The 23,339-nt window shown below is 38.1% G+C and overlaps 11 protein-coding genes across 11 annotated transcripts; 8 read left to right on the top strand and 3 right to left on the bottom strand.

Annotated features, from left to right (window-relative positions):
• Positions 1-442: 442 nt before the first annotated feature.
• ZYRO0D10780g (formate dehydrogenase) lies at positions 443-1,699 on the top strand (the record flags this gene model as incomplete). Its single annotated transcript, XM_002496859.1, has 1 exon — positions 443-1,699. The coding sequence occupies one exon, from the start codon at positions 443-445 to the stop codon at positions 1,697-1,699; it is 1,257 nt and encodes a 418-aa protein (XP_002496904.1).
• A 521-nt stretch (positions 1,700-2,220) lies between these two features.
• On the top strand, positions 2,221-4,173 carry IRC3 (double-stranded DNA-dependent ATPase; the record flags this gene model as incomplete). Its single annotated transcript, XM_002496860.1, has 1 exon — positions 2,221-4,173. One exon carries the CDS (start codon positions 2,221-2,223, stop codon positions 4,171-4,173), a length of 1,953 nt encoding a protein of 650 aa, XP_002496905.1.
• Positions 4,174-4,312: 139 nt separating this feature from the next.
• SAM35 (SAM complex subunit SAM35) lies at positions 4,313-5,281 on the top strand (the record flags this gene model as incomplete). The annotated part of the gene is made up of 1 exon (XM_002496861.1): positions 4,313-5,281. One exon carries the CDS (start codon positions 4,313-4,315, stop codon positions 5,279-5,281), a length of 969 nt encoding a protein of 322 aa, XP_002496906.1.
• Positions 5,282-9,094: 3,813 nt separating this feature from the next.
• On the bottom strand, positions 9,095-11,356 carry RQC1 (Rqc1p; the record flags this gene model as incomplete). Its single annotated transcript, XM_002496862.1, has 1 exon — positions 9,095-11,356. One exon carries the CDS (start codon positions 11,354-11,356, stop codon positions 9,095-9,097), a length of 2,262 nt encoding a protein of 753 aa, XP_002496907.1.
• A 68-nt stretch (positions 11,357-11,424) lies between these two features.
• IPI1 (Ipi1p) lies at positions 11,425-12,375 on the top strand (the record flags this gene model as incomplete). Its single annotated transcript, XM_002496863.1, has 1 exon — positions 11,425-12,375. One exon carries the CDS (start codon positions 11,425-11,427, stop codon positions 12,373-12,375), a length of 951 nt encoding a protein of 316 aa, XP_002496908.1.
• Positions 12,376-12,531: 156 nt separating this feature from the next.
• On the top strand, positions 12,532-13,026 carry NAT5 (peptide alpha-N-acetyltransferase subunit NAT5; the record flags this gene model as incomplete). Its single annotated transcript, XM_002496864.1, has 1 exon — positions 12,532-13,026. One exon carries the CDS (start codon positions 12,532-12,534, stop codon positions 13,024-13,026), a length of 495 nt encoding a protein of 164 aa, XP_002496909.1.
• Positions 13,027-13,133: 107 nt separating this feature from the next.
• On the bottom strand, positions 13,134-15,125 carry SEC63 (protein-transporting protein SEC63; the record flags this gene model as incomplete). Its single annotated transcript, XM_002496865.1, has 1 exon — positions 13,134-15,125. One exon carries the CDS (start codon positions 15,123-15,125, stop codon positions 13,134-13,136), a length of 1,992 nt encoding a protein of 663 aa, XP_002496910.1.
• A 535-nt stretch (positions 15,126-15,660) lies between these two features.
• MEX67 (Mex67p) lies at positions 15,661-17,493 on the top strand (the record flags this gene model as incomplete). The annotated part of the gene is made up of 1 exon (XM_002496866.1): positions 15,661-17,493. The coding sequence occupies one exon, from the start codon at positions 15,661-15,663 to the stop codon at positions 17,491-17,493; it is 1,833 nt and encodes a 610-aa protein (XP_002496911.1).
• Positions 17,494-17,781: 288 nt separating this feature from the next.
• OSW1 (Osw1p) lies at positions 17,782-18,666 on the top strand (the record flags this gene model as incomplete). The annotated part of the gene is made up of 1 exon (XM_002496867.1): positions 17,782-18,666. One exon carries the CDS (start codon positions 17,782-17,784, stop codon positions 18,664-18,666), a length of 885 nt encoding a protein of 294 aa, XP_002496912.1.
• Positions 18,667-18,789: 123 nt separating this feature from the next.
• On the bottom strand, positions 18,790-19,245 carry DAP1 (Dap1p; the record flags this gene model as incomplete). Its single annotated transcript, XM_002496868.1, has 1 exon — positions 18,790-19,245. One exon carries the CDS (start codon positions 19,243-19,245, stop codon positions 18,790-18,792), a length of 456 nt encoding a protein of 151 aa, XP_002496913.1.
• A 2,166-nt stretch (positions 19,246-21,411) lies between these two features.
• VPS17 (retromer subunit VPS17) lies at positions 21,412-22,989 on the top strand (the record flags this gene model as incomplete). The annotated part of the gene is made up of 1 exon (XM_002496869.1): positions 21,412-22,989. The coding sequence occupies one exon, from the start codon at positions 21,412-21,414 to the stop codon at positions 22,987-22,989; it is 1,578 nt and encodes a 525-aa protein (XP_002496914.1).
• Positions 22,990-23,339: the final 350 nt, after the last annotated feature.

The raw sequence follows: 23,339 nt of genomic DNA on the forward strand, positions 1-23,339 counted from the left end.
TATCATCTCGCCTGGTCCATCGTAGGTCACGTGACATTACACTTATCTGCCAATTTCAATTATAATCGTCTTACAAACTACAATACCATCTAAAATGATCCTGACTGTTGAACCAGTGGTTTGGTGGTCGTCTATAGAAGACATTGACCGCTTTAACGGTATAATATCCTCTTGTCTTTCGACGTCGGAGTGTCCCTATTAGGAAAGCGGCGACAGCGGAAGCGCATTAACCTTAGTATAGTAAAATTATAAGAATTAAAATAAAACCCAATTAAATGTTTCGAGTATCATCCGCTCCATATTCTTTTAGATGGTAGAGAAACTTGGGATATATAAATGGAGACTTAGTTGATGGTAGAGCAGTCTAAACACCTTCTCTTGTAACATTAAGAAATAGAAATCAGAAAAACCTATCTAATCAAACAATACAAAATAAAAAAAAATGTTTAGACTACCCCAATTATCTGCAAGAGTCGTAAGCGGTGTCTCTAATAGCACTGCAATGCGTTCTGCTAATGTCGCCAAGAAATTCAGTTTTCCAAAGACTTTTTCCACTTCATCAACTAATATGGCGAAGGGTAAAGTTCTACTAGTTCTTTATGAAGGTGGAAAGCATGCAAAAGAACAATCTAAATTATTAGGTGCTATTGAAAATGAATTGGGTATTAGAAATTTTATCGAATCTAATGGGTACGAACTGGTTAGTACCATTGACAAGGATCCTGAACCTACTTCCAGGGTGGACAAAGAATTGAAAGATGCAGAAATTGTGATTACAACACCATTTTATCCTGCATATATCACTAAATCTAGAATTGATCAGGCTCCTAATTTGAAACTAGCAGTTACTGCTGGTGTGGGTTCTGATCATGTGGACTTGGATGCCGCCAATAAAAGAAATATTACCGTCGTGGAAGTTACAGGATCTAATGTCAGTTCTGTTGCTGAGCATGTTATGACGACGATTTTGGTATTATTGAGAAACTACAACGGTGGTCACGCTCAAGCAGTCAATGGTGAATGGGATATCGCAGGTGTTGCCAAGAATGAATATGACTTAGAAGATAAAGTTATTTCTACCGTAGGTGCAGGTAGAATTGGCTACAGAGTCCTGGAGAGATTGATTGCGTTCAATCCAAAGAAACTGTACTACTACGATTATCAGGATTTACCAGCTGAAGCCGTCAAGAGATTAAACGATGTGAGTCAATTGCTTAACGGTAGAGGTGATATTGTGCAAAGAGTAGAGAGATTGGAAGACATGGTATCTAAATCTGATGTGGTTACTATTAATGCACCATTACACGAAGGTACTAAGGGTCTTTTCAACAAGGAATTGTTATCCCATATGAAGGAGGGTGCTTACTTGGTTAATACCGCTAGAGGTGCTATCTGTAATGCTCAAGATGTAGCTGATGCTGTAAAATCTGGAAAATTAGCAGGTTATGGTGGTGACGTCTGGGATGTACAACCAGCACCAAAGAACCATCCATGGAGATCCATGAATAACAAGGATCAAATAGGCAATGCTATGACTGTCCATATCAGCGGTACTTCTTTGGATGCTCAACAAAGATATGCCGAAGGTGTCAAGAACATTCTACAGAGTTATTTTACCAAGAAATTTGACTACCGTCCTCAAGATGTCATTGTAAAAGATGGTAAATATGCCACCAGGGCGTATGGTCAAAAGAAATAAGTATATATATTCTTAAATAGCTGAAGATTTGAAGGTAATTTTCAATTCATGTATCGATCTAGGGTTGTGAATCAGCTCGCCAGTAAGTTATATTTTAGTTAAAAGTACTGACCACCATTTTTAAGATGTTTACCATTGCAGTAGATTCAAGGTCAGCGGGTAAAATGAAGAACTGAATTAAAGAGTTGATTGTATTATGTTGGAGGATGGTATTACTTGGTGTTGATGCGGTGCCCATATATGTCTTCCTGCTGATGCTTAGAACCCACTAACGAATGTGTTATATTATCCTTACTAATCACAGAATTTCATAAGTATCATGAAGCTAGCTGTAGTCGAGTAAACTGAGATCAGAGAACCATTGAATGGCGGCTAATTCAAGTCCGTATTGTTCCCATCGGTATTGTTGTCATTTTATCGGGTTTCTCTGTGCGGGTAAACCATCGAAGGGACCTTGATTCAGCACCTCATCTCAAGGCATACTGTTTAACCTTTAGAAACTTGAGGGTACTGGGAGGTCAATGTTTAGGCTTCTGCGACGTTGTTTGACATTTTCTAAGCCTCTTAGATGGTATTCACAGGCCGTACAACTACGTGATTACCAGCAACATGTCATTGACAAGTGTCTCGAGAGCCTGAAAGATAATAAAAGACGTATAGGCGTTTCGCTGGCTACGGGTGGTGGTAAAACCGTTATATTTGCTAATTTGATCAAGCAACTATCGCAGCAGACACCTCATAGAGCATTAGTACTTGTTCACCGTCGAGAATTGGTCCTACAGGCTGCTCAGACTATAAAGAAATTTATGCCTCTGGCAAGAATACAGATTGAGATGGGTAAGTACGTGTGTCAAGATGTGAAGGATTGTGATGTTATTGTTGCATCTGTGCAATCGTTGATTAGACGACTCGACAATTACGAATCCACCGATATCGATTTAGTCATTGTGGATGAAGCTCATCATGCCGTAGCCAATTCCTATCTTCGAATTCTAGATCATTTTAAAAAGGACATTCCAGTGGTTGGATTCAGTGCAACATTTGAAAGAGCAGATCATAAGGCTTTGTCAACCGTTATGGATGAAATTGTTTATCATAAGGGGATCCTAGAGATGATAAATGACAATTGGTTATGTGAAGGCAAATTTACTACTGTAAAAATTGATGCAGATTTGAATTCTGTGGAAAGAGCATCGGGTTCAGATGATTTTAAACTGGACCAATTATCTCGGGTTATGAATATTCCAGAGATTAATGGACTTGTATTGAAAACATATTTGCACAAGAGTAAAGAACAACCAGGTGGGTTTAATTCGACATTACTCTTTGCGGTGGATATAAAGCATGTGAAAGCATTGCATCACTTATTCGTCTCATATGGTATCAAGGCTGAATGCGTTACTTCTGAAACTAAGGCAAGAGAAAGGGATCAAATCATAGATAATTTCAAAAAGGGTGATGTTAAAGTGCTTATAAATTGTGGGATTTTTACAGAGGGGACAGATATGCCAGGTATAGACTGCATCTTATTGTGTCGTCCTACGAGGTCACGTAGCCTTCTTGTGCAAATGATAGGAAGAGGGTTAAGATTGCATCATTCAAAAGACTTCTGCCATATAATAGATTTTGTAGGTGCATCTGATATTGGAGTAGTTTCTGTACCCACTTTGGCTGGTATTGATAATTTCCAAGGAGATTTGGATGGTGCTACTCTGCAAGATTTACAAGAAATCAAAGAACAGATAACCGCCACCAAAAAGAAACATTCGGAAGTACAGAAATTGGAAAACGAATCATTTAACAATTGGATGAAAAACAAATCATGCTTCGATTTAACGCTGACTACATTCGAGAATTTCAAAAGTTTTTACAATCAGGAACATGGAGACTCCACATTGCCAACCGCTGGCACTAGCTCTGATGATTCCTTACTGAACTCTTCTCCTTATCCCTTTGTGAAATTTGCCAAAAACTCTTGGGGGTTATCGTTACTCAGTGGCCATCATTTAAGGATTTACAAAGAGGGTATCAAGGCAACAAAGTTCAATTACACCTTGAAACTGTATCGCGAAATACCCATATACTTGAGAGATGTTACATCGACGAGGTATGTACCGAGAGAATTGCTTTCAACCGATAATCTGATGCAGATCCTGGGTAATGTTGAACAGGTTATATCAGATTTGTCAACTAGCAAGACTGGTGAAGGTCCTGTACGAAATTTTACTAAATTTGCTAAATGGAGAACTGATCCGGCTACATCAAAACAAAAATCCGCCATCCATAAGAAACTGACATCAAGATTGACCAAAAGATCCGATCTGATGGATTCATTGAACTCTGAGGACATAAAGCGCTATACAAGTGGCATGAAAAAAGGCGAAGCTGCAAATATTTTATTTGCCACCAATATAGCACCTGTATACCCATTGGACTCGTTGCTAAGAGTCCTGCGATTCAAGAAGAATATGTAATATTACTTAACGTATCTGCATTGTATGTATTCAACTTTTTTTCGGGGTGTTTTCATTCTAGCTCATCGATCGAATATTTCACCAATATACTACATAGAGAGTGCGAAATATAATCAAGCTATAGAACTTCTATTCTTCAATGACTATATTTGCTGTACCAGGACCAGTAAAGGCCCTCTTTGATCATTTCCCTCTACAGACTTATCCACCAATCTCTAAACGTGATGATGCTATGAATTATGAGTTTGCACAAAGAACATACGATTTCCAAGGTCCCAACGCTGTGCAAGATGATATCAATAATACCTTTACGCTGGGTGTCTACAATACATTTCAGGAATCTAGCTCAGACGTTGCTCTAGCGACAGATCCCTGGTGTCTGTATGCACAATTAGCACTGTGTAAGAAGAATTCGTTAAAGCTACCACAAGTGACTAGAGCTGAATCAGGTAGACCGTCAAAACCACAACAGAAGATGGCACTTCTATCACCTTTAGCGACCCAGAACGAGTCTCTTCCCATTTTGGTAGAAGGTCATAACAAAAGATTCATCAGGTCAGCAGATAGTATTCAGGATACTTTGAAGAATAGAGCTGCTGAAGAACCTCAACAGTTGATGTACATTTCACTGCTAGACCATGTAATATACGACTGTTGGATTACACAAGTTCTTTACCATTTGGACGACGATGATTTCTTAAAATTGTACTCATTTGAATCCTCTCCAGGGCGTAATAACTCATTGGTTCAACGGTTAGTTGTACAAAGCTTAAAATTGTCATTGATTAAAAGAAATGAGTTCCATCTTCGTCATAAAGTGTTGGCGAAAAACATGGAGTCTACAGCAGTGTCTTACAAGTCAGCAAGCTTGCTGGAAATAATGGGCCCCATTCTCGAAAGGTGTCAAAAAGTATTATTACAGTTTGAGAAGTTGCTCCAAGACAAACCATTCGTCAATTCTCCTACATATATGGAGTTGAAAATTGCAAGTTACATCCTATGTATCATGAATTTACCCGCCAACGTTCCTCTAAGAATTTTCCTCGAGGAACAATGCAAGTATCTTGTACATCATTCAAGAGCCATCTTGAACGGCTTAAAAAATTAAAGTAAATAGCGAGTTATTATTAGTATTTTCTTTTACGTCTTCCCGGAGTCGGATGATTGACGCTAGGCACAACGATATTGTTTTCCTCTATTATGACACATTCTTTGAAAGAGTAATGCAGCATCGAGGTGCCATATAAATGTAAACCGTAAGAGTATGCTTCTCTGATACAAGTGTACCACATTCTAGAAACTTTGCAAGATTTCGAAAATGTTAGATAAAATTTTGTGACGCTATACATTGCTAAATTATGGGAAGCTATATAACCGAGAGCTTTATTTTCAATCTTTGGTTTGAGCAAGACAGAAGCATGTCTTCTGTTCTCCACTCAATGCTTTTTTGTTTAAAACTACGCAATTGATGGAGTAAGGGTTTCAGTCAAGATAATTTGAACCTGGTTGAGTAAAAGTTTCGATCCACAACGGTTTAGATTATTTAGATCGAATTTCGATTAATCCACAATATTTTCAAAAATTGATAACTTATTGTTTGTTGCCATTCTCTTCCCATTATCGCGGTTATGGCTATTGTTCATATGATACCGCCGTTTCATATTGCGACAGCCGTATCATCCTGTAACATCACGTGACCGTGTTTCAAGTTGAAACGCACATTTGGGGATCACGAATCTAAGATGAAACACGGGCAAGGATGCTGGATCCTTTAAAAGAGTATTAGTTAACGTTAAAGCTGGAATACATACACCAAGAATACTTCTGTTACTCATTTTCAAGCTTAACTTCACAGACTGATACAGGATCTAAAATCTCATTTGCCCAGAGATCAGTTCGTAACTGGCAGTCTGACGGCCCTAAGAAAGTTGTAGATCCAATTGTTAACAAAGGAAGTGACATAATAGTATAAAAGGGGACTTAAACAATAGATTAATAGTAGGGGTAATTATACTGTCAGAAATCAACACAATCGTGCATTGGGGATTAAAGAAGAAATTGAAATGAAAGTACGTCCTACAGGAAGCCGTACCGAGGAAGTTTTAAAGTCTGGGGGTATTGTCGACGGTAAGAATGATGGTTTACCACCTGATGATGTGGAGGAATCACTGAGATTGATTGAAGATCTAAAGTTCTTTTTGGCTACAGCACCTGTTAATTGGCAGGAAAACCAGATTATCAGAAGGTACTATTTAAACAGTGATCAAGGATTTGTCTCGTGTGTGTTTTGGAATAGTCTCTATTATATTACAGGAACAGATATTGTTAAATGCTGTATGTACAGGATGCAGAAATTTGGTAGGGAGGTATACAGAAGAAAAAATTTGAAGAAGGGATATTTTCAGACTTAAGAAATTTGAAATGTGGTATTGATGCGACGTTAGAACAATCGAAATCTGCGTTTCTATCATTTTTGTTTAGAAATATGTGTCTTAAGACTCAAAAGAAGCAGAAAGTATTCTTTTGGTTTAGTGTACCTCACGATAAATTATTTGCAGATGCGTTAGAAAGAGATCTTAAAAGAGAAAGTATGGGGCAGCCGTCAACAACAAAACCCACTGTTGAACCTGCAAGATCCTTTAAGTTTGATTCTTTGTCTTCTAAACCACTATATGAACAGTTGTTAAGACATTTGGAGACGGCGAGAAGTCGGTACGAAAATGATACGAATTCTTCTTCTAATACCACTTCTGCCGGTGTCAGTAGTGTGGACAGCGGCAATGGATCTCTTAGCGCAGGTGCTGTTACCAGTTCAACAAATACAGTTCATACCGGTCAAAGTATGGAGCAAACAGATTCAACACCGATGCAATTGACAACTGATATTATGACTGATGCAGAGACTTTTACCCCACACATTAAGACTGAACCAGACCTGTCGTCTTCATCACAAAGCGGTATTACCAGCTTCGCACCACAGAAATTGGTTGTAGAACCAAGCACTTTGGACTTGAATACAGGCGAGAAGCCATCAGAAATTTTCAAAGATGATATGGTTGTCATTGATAATGGTGATAGAGGTGATTTCCCTCTAGATTATTTCCCAGTGGAAATTGAATATCCAAACCCAGAAGAAGAAGAAGAAGCAGATGTAATGATGGGAGTCCAACCGGGTGTTTCATTCCTACAACCATCGGCGCTTTACGATGGCGCAGGCGTTGTTGGTAGTGATGAATTTATGCCGCCTACCGCAACCATTGCAAGATTTTCCCCTTACTCTGCTCATACGCTTTTCCCGATGCCAGTATCTGGTACAGGATCTCATTTTATGACAAATGGTAAATACTATGCATCAACTTCTGCCGTAAAGGAAAAATTCGATTCTCCAAATACTGTGCCTAAGGACTTTTCCTACATGAAAGGTACAGATTCGGAAAATGCTAATGAAAGTTTTGGACCTAGTTTGACAGACGATTCAGAAATTCAACAACAAGAACAGTTACAAGCTCAACAACAGCAGCAGCAGCAGCAGCAGCAACAGCAGCAACAACAACAACAGCAGCAACAACAACAACAGCAGCAACAACAACAACAGCAGCAGCAACAACAACAACAGCAACAACAACAACAACAACAACAACATTCGCATCAGTACCTTAATCCTTATCAAAAATATTATAGTGGTCTTCATTCTGGTTACTATCCGCCGTCCGCAGTCAGTAATGGCCCAGCTGATATGGCTAATTTTGCAGGTGAAATGGGAACATATGGATATGATGAACTTTTTTCTTCTCAAGAAGGTTATGATCAAGCTTATTTTTTACCACAGGAACCTTTTAATTGGGGGTTTTTTCAACAACAACCTGTTCATCCCCCTTCAGCTTCTGCATATATACCGAAACCTTTTACACCAAGTTATCGATCTACTCCAATTTCAGCAAGAAACCCGTACGCTCAAGTGGCTCAAAATCCTTGGGCACCTCAAGTTTTAACTTCGCCATATGGATCAAAAGTCCCATCGGCAACATCTAAAAGTTTCCCACCAGGTACTTATTATCCACAACAAGCAGCAGGATCCTTTCCCCGTAGAAGACCGTTTCAAGGTAATCATACTCCGTCTTCAAAGAACTATGTGACTAAACAGCACAATAAAATTACTAAACCGATTCATCGTAAACCCAACCAACAACCGATGAGAAATACCAGTCGTGGTAGTGGTGCAAGTACTAACAGCAACATTAATAACGGTAATAATAATGGTAGCAGTAATAATAATAATGATGACAATAATAAGAACAATAATGGTAATGATAATAATAACAATAATAGTAGTAGTAGTAATAATAATAATAATAATAATGGTAATGGTAATAGTGTCAGAATTGATTCAGTATCAAGGACAAGGTACAGTAATTCTGATGACAGTTATGAAGAAGATTTTGACGCACCAAGGAGGGGATTCTCCATACCGACTCCAGATTCTAATAATGCTCAGAGGAGTAACATTATAGAAAGAGGTAGTAGGGACAATGATTCAATTGATTCAAAACTGAGCAAATGAATGAGTTTTAAGAATACTATCTTATATTAGCAGGGTGATGATGATAATAATAATCTTTACTGCTATTATTACTGTTATTATTACTGTTGGGAACTTTAGAGGGACATTTTCAATTCGGGTGCACAGAATGTAAACAAAATTGTATTCTTCATATATTCGGTACTTTTTTTTTTCTTCTTTTTTTTTTTTTTTTTTTTTGGTTTTATTATTCGCCTTTCTGATTTTTGATTCTATTTGATTTGATTTGATTTGATTTCACCAGACTTATTATCATTATTATTATTATTATATTTGAGATTATTATAAAATGTGTATTTATGTAACTATATTAATAAATTTTCAAAATTTGAAATTTAAGTTTCATTCTGGTGCTACATTTGGATTTTCTTCCAAGAACTGTTCCAATGATAACTGTCTTATTTGACTTAATAGAGCTTCGTCTTGATCTACATCCATTTGAGATCTTGCCAATTCTTGATCATTGATAAACGTCCTGACGTCTTCAACAAAGTCTCTTGATTCCTTAGTTGTTGGTGTGGGCGGCAAAATGTCAAACTCGTAAACTTCGTGATTTGACCACACAGAAGTAGGAATACTTGCCATCACTGGAGATTCTTCAGAAAGAACAGAAAATCTCAATAGATTAACTGGTATACCTTCAACGAAAAATGGATTAACCGTTACTTCTTCTTGAGATACAGCGGGTGCAATTTCTAAATCTTGAGTTTGGAATTTCTTGAATAGATTTGTCAATTCAGTATTGAGGAAGTTTAGATTTTCAGGTTTCTGCCACGATATGCCAAATCTAGTACCATAGGCTTTCGTTTCTAACACTTGAGTGGAATCAGCTTGGAATTCCAATCCCTGGGTCAAACTTGGGTCACCTCTTAACTTTTCTACAAATAATGATGCTAACGAATGGGCATGGTATTTGAATGCTCTCACTAATTCTTCACGAGCACTCTGAGGATTTTCTAGACGTAAATAACTGAGAACAGTACCAAGGGCAAGTCCCAATGTATACCACTGTCTGTAACAAGTCATCAATGGAGATTTGGAGAGTTCTATCAAATAATGGTATTCCTTGTTCAAAAGTAAATAGTGATCAATGAAATATCTGCAACCTAAAGGATCTTCAAGAGGACTCAATGACCATAGAGCTTTGCACCATTCACCAGCGGTAGCAACAGCACCTCTTTGAGCCAATAAAAGAATGTATCTAAAGATAGCCAAAAAGAATTGTCTGTTGAAGAAATAGGTGTATGGTAATTGACATGAGAGGGAGTCAAATTTAATGCCTGCTCTCAAGGCACGATCAAATACAAACAATGCTCTTTGAATTAAGCCACTAGTGTTAGACCTATCACCTTGTCTTATGGTAATGAGAGCCACTTGCAGAAGAGCAGGTACGTGGTATGGGAATTTGGATGATATTAAATGGATCAAACTTTCATGATCTGGGTGTAGTATTACACTTAGGTAGAATTCTGTCATTGCTTTTTTGCTGATATCAGGATTTAGCGGTTCGAATTTGTAAAAAGACACTTTTTTCCTCCAATTGTTGACGTCTTCCTCAACAACGTCTTTCCAATCTGTGGGTCTTTGCCACAATTGCCATTCACAAAGGTCATCCGTTCCCAGAGATTGCATAGATAGTTCACCTCTGGGGGTTGGTAACCAATCTTCCTGAATTTTGGTGAATTGTAAACGATGTGCTGCACTACCTGGTCCTGTGGGCACACTGCGATGGTCTTTACCACCCCAATTCCTCACTAAACGTTTTAAACGTTGGACCTGCTTCAACTGTTGAGGTGAGATATGGGTAGAGCTCATAGATTCAATATCTTCCAGGGATTCAGCAGAAATATCATCGAATAATAACTTAAATTCAAAATGAGGATCTAGTTTCCTGAAATCATTATTGAAGAAACCAGTACAGCACTGTAGACAAGATGCTGGGAATTGAGTAAAACCGCTATCATTTTTCAAATCATAGAATTTACAGGCATGAGCAAAGGACTCTAGAGTAATATCATATTCTTCATCTTCTTTATGATCGAAATCTTGTACACCATATTTCAATGCATCATGTTTCTTGTACTGCTGAATCATAGCTTCTAATTCACCATCATCATTGTCATCATCGTCATCATTATTAGATTCCTCTAGAGGTTCCTCGGATTTTTTACTGCCCTTAGAGGATTTCTTATTCTTCTTTTTTGCCTTCTTTTGAGACCTGGTAGGAAGCTGCACCTTGGGCTTTTCTTCCTCCTGGTTCTTTGGAGACTCCTGATTCTGGTCAACTTCACGATCAGATCCTTCTTCGTCATCGCCATCATTCATCAATGCGAATATATTTGCATTTTGAGTCTTAGACTCTATATCGGATTTTTTAGGCTTTTCATCACTAGTTTTGGGGGATCCAAGAAGAGAATCTAACAATTCTTGGTCATTTTGAAGCTTTCTCAATGCTCTAGAACTCATTTCAGGCCTTGAAACCCTAAAATTCTGGTCAAATAGTTTAACTTTTTGTAGTATATTGAAGTACTGGAATTTTTCACTTGTAATTAAGAGTGAAAAATTTAAGACATGAGATGAGATAAGATGAGATGAGATGCTCATCGCACAGAAATACAAAGCCTTAAAGGAGTTCTTCTGTATATCTCGAACCGATTTGAAAGATCCTCAAGATGTCAAAGACTAAGAAGCAGAAGCAGAAGGCTCAAGATTTCCAGAAGAAGAAACTCAAAGTTGGTAAACCCAAGGCTAAAGCTAGTAATGTTACTGATACTTCATTTGTATCTCGAACGATTTCAGTGAAGAATCAGCATTTGGGTGAACACGATGATGATTTGACCAAACGACTATCACTTTTGAAGCACCATAACTCAACGGTCAGGAAAGAAACCTTACAAACATTTCAAAAGATGATACCAACTATTATAAATACAAGGATGATGACTCCACTTTTAACCCAATGTATCCCACTGATGTGTGATGAAAGTAGACAGGTACGAAGTACACTAATGGATCTCTTCAATGAAGTTGGCCAGCATAACGATCAGGTGCTAAAGCTTCTTTGTAAAATGCTAGTTCTTTATGTGAATATGGCAATGACACACATTACTTCCGCGATCCAAGCTGATTCTGCTAAATTTCTTTCATGCTTGCTAAAGTACTGTGGTGATGAGATCTGTAGGCAGGCATTTGTCAAACTGCTTACAGGATTGTTCTCGCTACTGGGTTGGAATCAGACCAAATCTCAAAGTGCTAGGAAGCTCAATGCTAAGCAGACAGCTGCCTATATGGATACACTATATGAACTTATTAGACAAGGCTGTCAAGAGTCAGTACAGGCAGATACAGACACTGAGTTGCGAAGTTCGACAAACCAGCACTTAATTCCGGATTATCCACAACCTTATGAGTATTTGAAACTATTCACCAGGCAGTTGCAAACCAAAGATAGCCCGTCCACTATGGTAGACCTATCTACTCAAGATTTAGGCGCTCGTCAACGTGTGTTGAAGGAGCAAAATCTGCCCATTATTCACAGGCAACTAGACATATATATCAAAGAAGGTGGTGAAACCGGTAAGAGTGCCAATAGCTTGAAGAAATTGCTAGAGGATTTACAATAAGAAGAACAATATTCCTCTGCCATTTTCTTTTGTACACTAGTAATATATTAACATCTCTACATATGATAGAAGTGAAAAAAAAAAAATCTTTAGACACTTTATAATTAACTGAGTTTATCGTCCAAAAGGCAGCAAAGTAAACCCTTTAGCACCTCAATGTCCCGCGATATAGTCTCCTTAGATAACGTCTATGCCAATAGGTTGGGAACTTTTGTGAAGTTAACCAATTCTATCCTACCAGTGCAATATCCAGATTCTTTCTTTCAAGAGATCGTTCAGAATAAAAATGGTAAAGAAACTTCCTTTGCTCAATTAGCATTCTACAGTGAAGTTGCAGTTGGTGCAGTTAAGGCTAAACTTATAGCTAACAAGAAAGGTGGGATCCTACCTCATGGTATGTACATCGAAGTTCTAGCGGTGTTGGAACATTACAGCGGGAAGGGTATTGGCACTAAGTTGTTAGAGTATGTGGAAAGTGAGGCCAAGAAACATTACCAACATGCCTTATACGTCCACGTTGCTTCCGATAACGTTCGTGCTATAACCTGGTACAAAAAGCGTGGATTTGAGCAAGATGGTGATGTTCTTTTAGATTATTATAAGAATACAACGGGTTCAGCCAATGCCCTGGTATTGAAAAAGACATTTTAATATAAAGTAGTAGAGTAAAGTAAAGTAAAGTAATGCATATTTTATTTCTTTCTAGCGTACATAGTATAGACAAATATGGAGAAATAACTAAAAATTGGAAAATATTCTTAAGTGTTTTTAACCTTCCCACTATCCTCTTCGACTTCTGTATCCGTGTCGATGTCACTGTAGTCACTATCGCTTCCTTCCTCATCGTCGTCTTCTTCTTCATCTTCCTCAGCAGAATCGTTTTCGGTCTCTTCATCTTCCTCCACTTCTTGTGGTTCTTGCACTGGAGCCGATGTGACGTGCATGCAAATGCTGAAGTCTAAATCTGTAGTGAAATAGTCTGTTGATTTTATGATAACTCTGAAATAGACATCACCATTCTCAGCTGGGGCCTGCTGTCCTAGAGGTAGTTTGATTGTTGCGATCTTCCATTCTTCTGGTTTGAAACTAGGTCCCAATTCCTTAACGGTTCTCTTGTCAAGATCTTTATCCAAGTTCACAAGAGAAAGTTTTTGAACAACAACAGGAGTTTGAATTAATTTACCATCTTTTTGTAGTCCTACCAAACAGCAGAAGGCGTTACGTCTCTTTGTAGGGAAATATGGTGCATATGAATAAGGAATTAATGGCTCTTGCTCCATAATAACAAACGGATCTCTTTGGTGTTCAAAATCTTCAGATTCTTCCAGCATTTCAGCAGGGAATTTATCTGCTGGAATCACTCTTTGTTTTGCTGAATGTACTAAAACTTTAACAGAGATATGTGGGGTAGACAATGGTGTTACCTGTTTTTCACCGGGGACCACGAATTCTGCCTTTAGCACTCTCAATTGTGGGATATTTGCCGCCACGGTCAAGGTTTCCTTCAAAAGATCTTCATCGTCAATGCCCAACATTTGTCCAATTTTTTTATCATCATAGGTGAAAAGTTTACCCACGGTATGGACTTCATCTGTAAGACCTTCCAAAAATCTAGTCTTGTTGACATTGGGTAGCTGTAAAATTTGACGGTAGGGTGTGTGAGGTACGGCTTGTACAATACATTTGAAAGTTTCAATGGTAAAGATGGCAATATCGGTGTTCCTAAATCCGCAAGCAATATCTAACAGCCCGTGCAATAGAGAATGGCACTTGGCCACAATTCTATACTTAGCGTTAGTATCTGCAATCTTGGAGGAATCTCTTCTATTAATGTGATCAAGTAAAATTTGTTCAAAATCATCTGCAGTCAAATTTGGGTAGAGAAGTTCAAATTCATAGGCTTCGGATAACCAATGGATAATTAACTCCACGGTGATAACTTCAGATGGTTTGTAATTTATCAATCTATCAACGAAATGAGAAGCGGTTCTTGTATGGATTCCCTTGTTGGTGTAGGCTTGAGTTCTTGACCACCATTGACTAACGAAATAAGGCATAATCAATGCAAGCAAAACAATATAAGATAAGACCACCAATGGAGATGCAGCACCATCGACTAAGAATCTTGGTAGAGCAATACCATGAGAGGTACTCTGTGGACCATCAGGGTGACCATATCTCAAATAATTCTCCTTAACGTTTTCATCTGTTAAAGATTCGTAAGCCTTGGTAATTTGAACATACATCTCTTCCATCTTTGTTCTCGCTTCAGGAGCTAAATCATGACCCAATTTATCTGGATGGAATTTAACCGATAATTTTCTGTATGCAGATTTGATCTCTCTATCTGCGGCGCTGGCAGAAACACCTAAAATTTCATAAGGATCAAAGAGAACCGTCCTAGAATCTTGAATTGAATCATTTTGGCTAATGGATTGGACCACCATTGCTACAAGAACCCATCCAACAATAATAACAATGTTTCTCTTTTGCCATATTTTCGAGCTTCTCTTACCAAATGCCCTTCTAAATCTCCAAACACTGCTCTCAGTATGAGAATCGCTAATTTGTTCTACCTTCCTCTCAATGGATCTCTGACGTGGATCTTGAATTTCCTGAGAATCGATACTGTCATTGAATAAACTGTACACTTGAGATAACGTCAAGGGCACGAGAATCACCAATAGAAGTGTCAATAGGAAAAATGGCCACGTCTCACTGGTCTCATCATAATCGTAATTCAGTGCCATAGTCAACGGCCTCTACTGGAAAGCTCAATGGGTTATTTCAACGTAATTTTAACGCTTTCGACAAGTTGCAACTTGGCCTTTTATATAAAGTTTTAAAGATTTCTTTCAAAATAGACCAATGATTCGTCAGGAGTGATCAAAAAAGCGATGAGATGAATTAAAAGGTGATAAAATGGTTAGTATTGTACCAATTGACCTTAATGATTAGCATATAGTATTTTAAATGTCCAAATACATGTAGATAGCAATTTTCTGGAACTCTCAATGGTCAATTTCCACTTAAAATGCCAATTTCTTGTTAATTTTCACTTTTTCCATAGTGTTTTTTTCAAATATTTCAAATAATGAAAAGAAAAAAATGAAGATGAACATCACCTTTTAAAAACTGTTAAAGAACAAATTAAGGTAGATATTTAAAGCTCTCAGGACCTGTTAAAGCTCTGGCTAGTGGTCAGGGACATTTTCTCAATAGCCATAATATAGGTATCTGGCTTTCTAGCGTTGAAAAATCCTTTCTTGGAGCCTAGTTTTAAAGATGAATGGTGTAAACAATGTTAATAATATAAGCATGCTTGCTCAACAGCAGCAATTACAAAGTAGAGTTAAAATTGGTGTGAGGAATTGGCAAAATGCTACAGTGCAAGATTTGATGAATTTTCTGAGTCGAACTACAAGAATTTCTGTTGTAGATGCAATGGTGGAAGGACCATTAGTGGTTGGACATGTGGCAAGTAGAGCAGATGCGGAATCTTTGTTGAAGTGGAATGGTATTAGATTTGCTGGTAACAATTTGAAATTTGAAATCTTGAGTGATTCGGGCAATGATGGTGCAGGGGCAAATAGTACCATTACTCTATTGAAGAATTTTCTTTACAAAAGGTATAATGCACAGACAAAGATGTTAGATTTAGGTAATTTACATGCTGATCCTGATTTAGTGCAAAAGGGACTCTTTTCATCTATATCTACACAGTCGAAGATGTTTCCTGCGCTAATGAAATTAGCATCAAAAGAGCCACAACTAGTTGTAGAAAGTATTAACCTATCCGACAACAATTTGAAAGATATTTCAGGAATAACGACTTTAGCTCAAACTTTTCCGTATTTGAAAAATCTGTGCTTGGCCAATAATCAAATATCAAGATTCAGAACCATTGAAGTTTGGAAAAATAAGTTTAAGGAATTGAGAGAATTGCTGATGATAAATAATCCAATCTCGAATGATAAGCTATATCGTTCAGAAATGATGAGACTTTTCCCCAAATTAGTGATTTTGGATAATGTAATGATTAGAGACGAACAAAAATTGACTTCAATCTATTCCATTCCAATGAAGATTCAACCATTTTTTTTTGAAAATAATGAGATTGGACCATCATCAACTGATTTTGTTACGAACTTTTTAAATTTTTGGGATACTGATAGAATGCAACTTTTAGGTCTTTATACACCACAATCCCAATTTTCAATTTCTGTTGATTCATCAATACCACCGTCGTCTGTAACTGAGTCTGACCAAAATCCATCATTTGGTTACTATTTGTCACACTCCCGTAACATTAGTAAAGTTTCGAGTGAAAAATCTATAGAACAAAGATTATCCCTGGGACCTGAAGCTATGAGTGAAGTGTTCAGAGCAATACCGAAGACAAAACATCATTTACAAGATATGCCTGATGAATATTCTATGGAAACTGTTACTTATCCTCAAATTAATGGTTTCATAGTTACTTTGCATGGATTCTTCGAAGAAACTGGTAAACCTGATGCGGATACTAACAATAAATCAAGTGCTGGACGTTCAAGGCGATTCAACCATGGTCACAATTCCACTAATAATAGACTTTTCAAGAAATCGTTTGACAGAACTTGGGTAATCGTCCCCACTGGTACCGGAGTAGTGGTAGCATCAGAAATGTTAACCGTAAGGCCATTCGCGGCAAATGCATGGGTTCAGCAGCCTGGACCAGTACCACAACAACCACAACCACAACCACCATTAGCGCCACAGATAGATCCAATGAACCCCAGCCTCAATGCATCACCACCACCACCACAACCTCAAATTGGAATGGGTGGACTGCCTGTGCCAATGGGAGTTCCACCACAACAACCAGGAATGCCCCCCATGTCTGCCCCAGCTCCTGCCCCTGTACCTATGGCACCAACTTTACAGCTTCCACTAGAAGTACAAACTCGTTTGAATCCAATTCAATTGGAGCTTTTGAACAAATTGCATATAGAAACTAAACTAAACGCAGAGTACACTTTTATGTTGGCGGAACAAAGTGGTTGGAACTACGACGTGGCAATCAAGGGGTTTCAAAACAGTGTTAATAACATACCTAGAGAAGCATTCATTCCATAATTTGTAGTTTAAGTAAGAAAAAGGACTTTACTTTTTTTCTTTTCTCTTTTATGATTTATAGATATTCATAGTTCTAAATTTTAATTGTTCTATTGGCTTCAACTAGATGTAGAATTGCTTGGATGATTATTCGTTTTATATTCGAGCTTTCTTTCTGCTTTAGTGTCAAGATAAAGGCGGGATAGATTTTGTGTCGTTCAGATTTAACGTTTAGTTGTCTTATCGCTACATAAAGGAAATTCCACTCCGATGTAATTTTAAAACTTTAAAATCGACCATTGATAAACTATGAGAGCTCCACCCCCACCAAGGAGATCCAAATCTCGTTATTTAACGACCTGCTATCTAAGAATAAAACAAGTATTTACTGGCTCAAAATTGAAGAAGAGATGGCATCTACATAAGCTGCATAAATTTAGAAGAAAAGGCCAATTGGCGGTTAGTCCTATATCTGGAATCCATGTTGAAGATATGGTAAATTTGCCCACAGGGTTACAAAATAGATCTTCTAAGGGAAAACCACTCTTAATTGCAGCATTCTCTAAAGGTTGTACAAAATCTCCCCAGCTAAGACTACTTCAAAGGAATAAATTTTATGGCTTACCCATGACAAAAAGAAAATATAAACTCAAATCTTTCGATACTACCGTCACTGAGAAGAAAACTGCAACAACAATTACTCAAAGAACGCATCTATGTGCCCCTAGAGTTGGATCGCTTAAAAAAGCTACCTCTAAAGATGCAGACATAAAAGTGATTTTCCACAATAATAATGTGATTAAAAGTATTAATTTGGAGGAAGAATCTCATACGACTTCATACTCACCTCAACTATTAGAATTCGCACCGCAACAATCTATTAGGATAAAGGATTACCCAAGTTTAGCGAGAAGACCTCTCGGACTTGCAGAAATTAGTGAGAATGAAAATGTTAATGATAATAACCCCAATGGATATCTACGTTTAAGGAACGAAAAATCAAAGTCTGGGCCTTTAGCACCTGCAATTAATCCACCTGCACCTTCACTCTCCATTGATAGCGGCTCCACTGCAGTTTCCGCTGATATGAGAACAAACCTATTCCAATGGAAAACTTTTATTAGAATTACCAAATACTCTAACAAGCATCGTTTAGTGTCTTATTCTAGATTGATCACCTCATATACGTCCTAGAGCCAATATTCTTTTTTATTCTCCCGATAATTCATATGATATATATTTTTGAATCTGATGACTATATTTATTGTTATTGTTATTATTTTAACTTTTGTTATTTAGCATGGTTGCTCTAATGGATCATACATTGACACCAGGTTCTGGTTCTAAAGTCCCGAGGCATGGATACTTGCTCTCAAAGAATTCGTACCAGCTATCTAGGGATTCTTGTTCTTGTGGCGTCAAATCCTCTAAAGTATCTATAGGTTGATCCCAGCCTCTTACAGTTTCCATATCAAATGAATTGAGTGCCAGTCCCCTTGACGCATCATGTCCTGCAAAACTTGTGTATGGTCCACTGGGTCCATAGAATTGTCTGCTTTGTGAGCAATCAAACACTTTACCCTTGACAGCTATCAAAATACTCTCATGATCATGACCATTATATTTGTAAAGTGTTCTTGGGTAAAATTTACCTTCCACTACGGGGCCATCGTTGTTCTTAGACCCTTGATCAGCACTAGGTGCTTCTGTGACACCTGTTGGATCTTCACTAGTGTTGTATCCACCAAAAACAAGCTTCATAAGAAATGACATTGTTGTAGAGACTAGATGATATTGGAAACCTCCGTAGAATAATTCAAACCACCAAAGTGCAGCTATCTAAATAACTTAAGTTTCTTACACGCTTTGCAATTCAACAAATCTGTAATTGTATTGTGCTTTACGAGAGCTGTAAGCGGAGCGGATAAAGGTAAAGCTCTAAGGATGAGTAGAACTAACGAAGATACTTAAGGAATTAGATGGGAGTAGATTGACCTTGCCATCCATCAATTATTCTGCGGATTAATCAAATACAAGACTTCTTCTGTAGGCAGACAGAAATGTTGTGAAAGTTTCAAGGAGGATTTGTAGGTACATCCATATGTATAGAGGATGAAAACGTATGATGAGAGTAGATTCATAACAAGCCTGTCCTCCCTCAAAATCTATCGCTATCCATGGATCTCATATTAAGCCACTAAAACACTCTTTTTATCATTTTGGTACCAGTCCAGGACCATTTGACACTATAAAAACTCCACCAATACTCTCGGATAACTATTCTTACTAATGTAAAGTACTCTCCAACACATCGCATGACACAGATCAGCGGCTAATTTCAAGGCGAGAGAATAAGCGAATAGACTTGAACTTCTACAAACCATTCTAAAGACAACGGAACTAGGTAAAGATGAAGTGATTTAGTTTGCACACTCAAGTGAAGGACAAGTAAGTGGATATTGAGCCAGAGGGAAGTTCGTTCAAGAATTTCGATCAAATCCTGTGGGACTCCATTCTTCTCCATGCCGATAGCTTCACGCTTCCTACCAGAATCTCAATCATTCAATATCTAATGTGCTCTGAACAGTAACCAGGCACATCATTTCATGCGCGAGATTACGGACGATCTATTTCTGACTTCATTTTAACCAGTAACCAAGTGTCCGTGTTACCATATAGACAAGCCCATGTTCCCAGAGATTTTGCCGCTTGGACTGGTTGTTGAGACTCAAAAGAAATAACAGAGGAGTATTCTATATTTGCAGATCAAATTACTTCCGAATGTAAACAGATAGAAGAAAATGATCGTCTAATATTTCAAAGAACAATGGCGTACCATTGAAACGATTTCAAGTGATTGAGGAAGCCAAACAAAACTTATCAAATCGAATAATTTGGATATACCACCAATGCTGGAGGGAATTAAAAATCTCAAGTGTTTACCATGTGGTCAATTTCGGCTTGTAAATCAATCCAAAACCTGACTCCATGACATACAAAATTGCCAATATGTTGGAACCATTTGCACCTGATGATTGCGATCTGTTCAAACCGTTAGAGAACATTCAATTGGGTCACCTTGCCGTACTGGCACTCGTTACTACAGCGAGAGCTGGTGAAAATGTGGTAACCTGGGGATTAGCGCCTAAATATTATACAGAGAACTAAAAGACCAGGAACTTTAGTAAGGAGAGCGGCGGCAATACCAGCTCAATAGTGAGATTGGTAACGGTTTAAATGTGAATTTTAAGTGGTCACGAAAACAATTCGTTTTTCTTTACACTGTTATGATGTTTAGGAAGATTATGAGATCCTGTAACTTTAGCTAGAAATGGCTTACGGGGAAGAACGAAGCTGCTACTAAGAGAAATAATCCGCAGCATGGGTTAACCAAATATGAAAATAATCAATACATCAAGAGATTAGCCGATAAGAACAGTATTGATGATGGTCCGGATATGGATGCAGATGCTTTCTAAACCAATTTGTAGATCCTGCAATTGATGCCGTGGGAACTGAAAGGGCAAGGATTCGTTTTTCGTTTTCAATCTCTAATCGAGATCCGTTAGATCGTCTAGACAAGGGTCACCACTGACCCACTACGATAGATATTTTTTACATATCGGATGATAAAGATTATACGGATTATCGAACCTACGACAAATGTGTTGGACTAGGGCATTGGTAAAGTGTCTAGGAAGCTAAAAAAAGATAAAAAAACAACCGTATATGCTATAAGTATAAGATAATATAGTTTGTAAACCGCCGATTCTTGATCCTATATATCTTTATTTATCTATGTTGACACATGCTCGGACATTCCCGTGATTTTCGGACATACGGACTGACTACTAGAACATTAGGATTTATATAATACCCAAGTTCTAAATTAACATACGTATAAGCATCTAGTACTTGTAACAAATAGTACAAGATATAATGCCTAGTGAACCCAATTCTTCTATTGATACAACTGCAGAAAATACCAACAATGAAAACCAACCATCGACTTCCACTGGTGTTGTTAAGAAGCCTGCAAAGACTCACAAATTCATAGTCAAAGTGACCGCGCTCGAGAGGGTCGGTAATTCTACAAATCAAAGAGAGAACCCTATTGTAATATTTGATCTTTTTACTGATGTCCCCGCATTTCGCAAACAGCAACATAGAGGTGTTAAAAAGACTGCTGATGAGTTTAAAGAACTGTTTAGATATTTGGTAGCAGCCGTTCAAGAGACTTTTGTGCCATCATTACCTGCTACCTGCTCGAGTTATGGACCCAATACGGATGAAGACCGTCACAAGACAATGAAAAATTATCAAGAGTGGTTAGAAAGAATTGCTGCAGATCCATTGCTGCTGAAGAATGAAGAAGTCGCATTCTTTGTTCAAAGTGATTTTGGTACTTACTCACCCATCAATAATCCACCTACTCAACCTGCATCAGGTCTTAAACGTAAAACTCTGAAACAATTGGCACCACCTTATGATGAAGTATTACAATTAGCAGAATTTAGACCATTGGTAAAATCTGTTCATCGAGTATCTCAGGAAGTACAATCGAAGTTATCCAAAGTTAGCAAACAAAGACGTCTTCTATCCCAAGAAGAGACTGCATTAGGTCAAGGTTTCACAGCATTACAAAACGACACACATGCTCATTCAGGACTTTACAAAAGATTTGGTCGTGTATTGGCGGCTGCGGGTGATGTGGATAGCGTCGAATCCACTTTAGAAGTCGCAACGTTTGCAGATGCAATGGGGTGGCTGGTCAAGGACACGTATGTGGTTAAAGAGGCTTTAACCAATCGTCATTTAATTATGAGAGAATTGCTACAGGCTCAACAAAGCTCAAGAGGTAAACAAGAACACGCACGCAAGCTGAGAGCTAAAAGAGATGCAAGCCCCTTAAAAGTCGATGAAGCACTAAGAGCCTTGAGAGCAGCTACCCTACTCGAACAAGAATTGACGGCTAAGCAACGTCTTATAACTAATAACATGCTTTCAATGAGATCTCAATGGTTACAATGGTATGAGTCATTTGTAACATCTGCTATTAAAGAATTTACTCTACGCAAAATAGAATATGAACGTAAGAAACTAACTCTATTAGAGAGAGTCCGTCACGATGTTCGCAGAGCAGATAATGCGGGTGGGTTATCGAGGTTAGGCCGTGAAGCACACCCTCCATCACTACTGAGATCTCCACCAAGAAATTCACAAGGACTCGAAGGCGACGACTGGGCAGGTGACCAACGTCGCCGTTCATCACTTTTATCCCAACACGATTCTGTAACTAATACAGATTTCGATAGGGTTGTCACCGCTGATGAACAACAGACTTTAAACCCTACAGTGACAAGTGATCCTACTGCCGCCGAAAGTACAGATGCAAGTGGAGATAATGCTGGTGGTACTGGTACAACCACATATAGTGCAAATGGTGAACAAGATATCAATGACACATCGTTAGATGCTCGTAATGCAGCTTCACTGCTAGGGCTGGCCACCTTTTAATCTTAACCGCCGAGCGGTTTAAACACGGTCGGCTTGCATGGAAGATATCACGTCAGAAAAGAAGGGGAAATAGGGATGCTCTGCGTTGGCGAAAGTTTCAGAATGCCCTGCGCTTATACTGTTCTGAGAGTTTCTCGCGACGCGGTCTTTTTTTTATCTTTTCTTTTCTTATTTTCGTGAAAAATTGCAAAGGTGTGTGGGCATCGCTGTTTCCCTCATCGTTAGGGAGATGAGCTTTGTTATAAACTCATCAACATTTCCCAGCATAATTTGAAATCTTTTGGAATAGAAAATTTTTTCCTTTCCCTCCTTATTCTGTTCTACTTCACTTCACTTTTAAATCTGGTTCA

Source organism: Zygosaccharomyces rouxii (genome assembly GCF_000026365.1).
Source record: "Zygosaccharomyces rouxii strain CBS732 chromosome D complete sequence".
NCBI classification, from domain to species: Eukaryota; Fungi; Ascomycota; class Saccharomycetes; order Saccharomycetales; family Saccharomycetaceae; genus Zygosaccharomyces; species Zygosaccharomyces rouxii.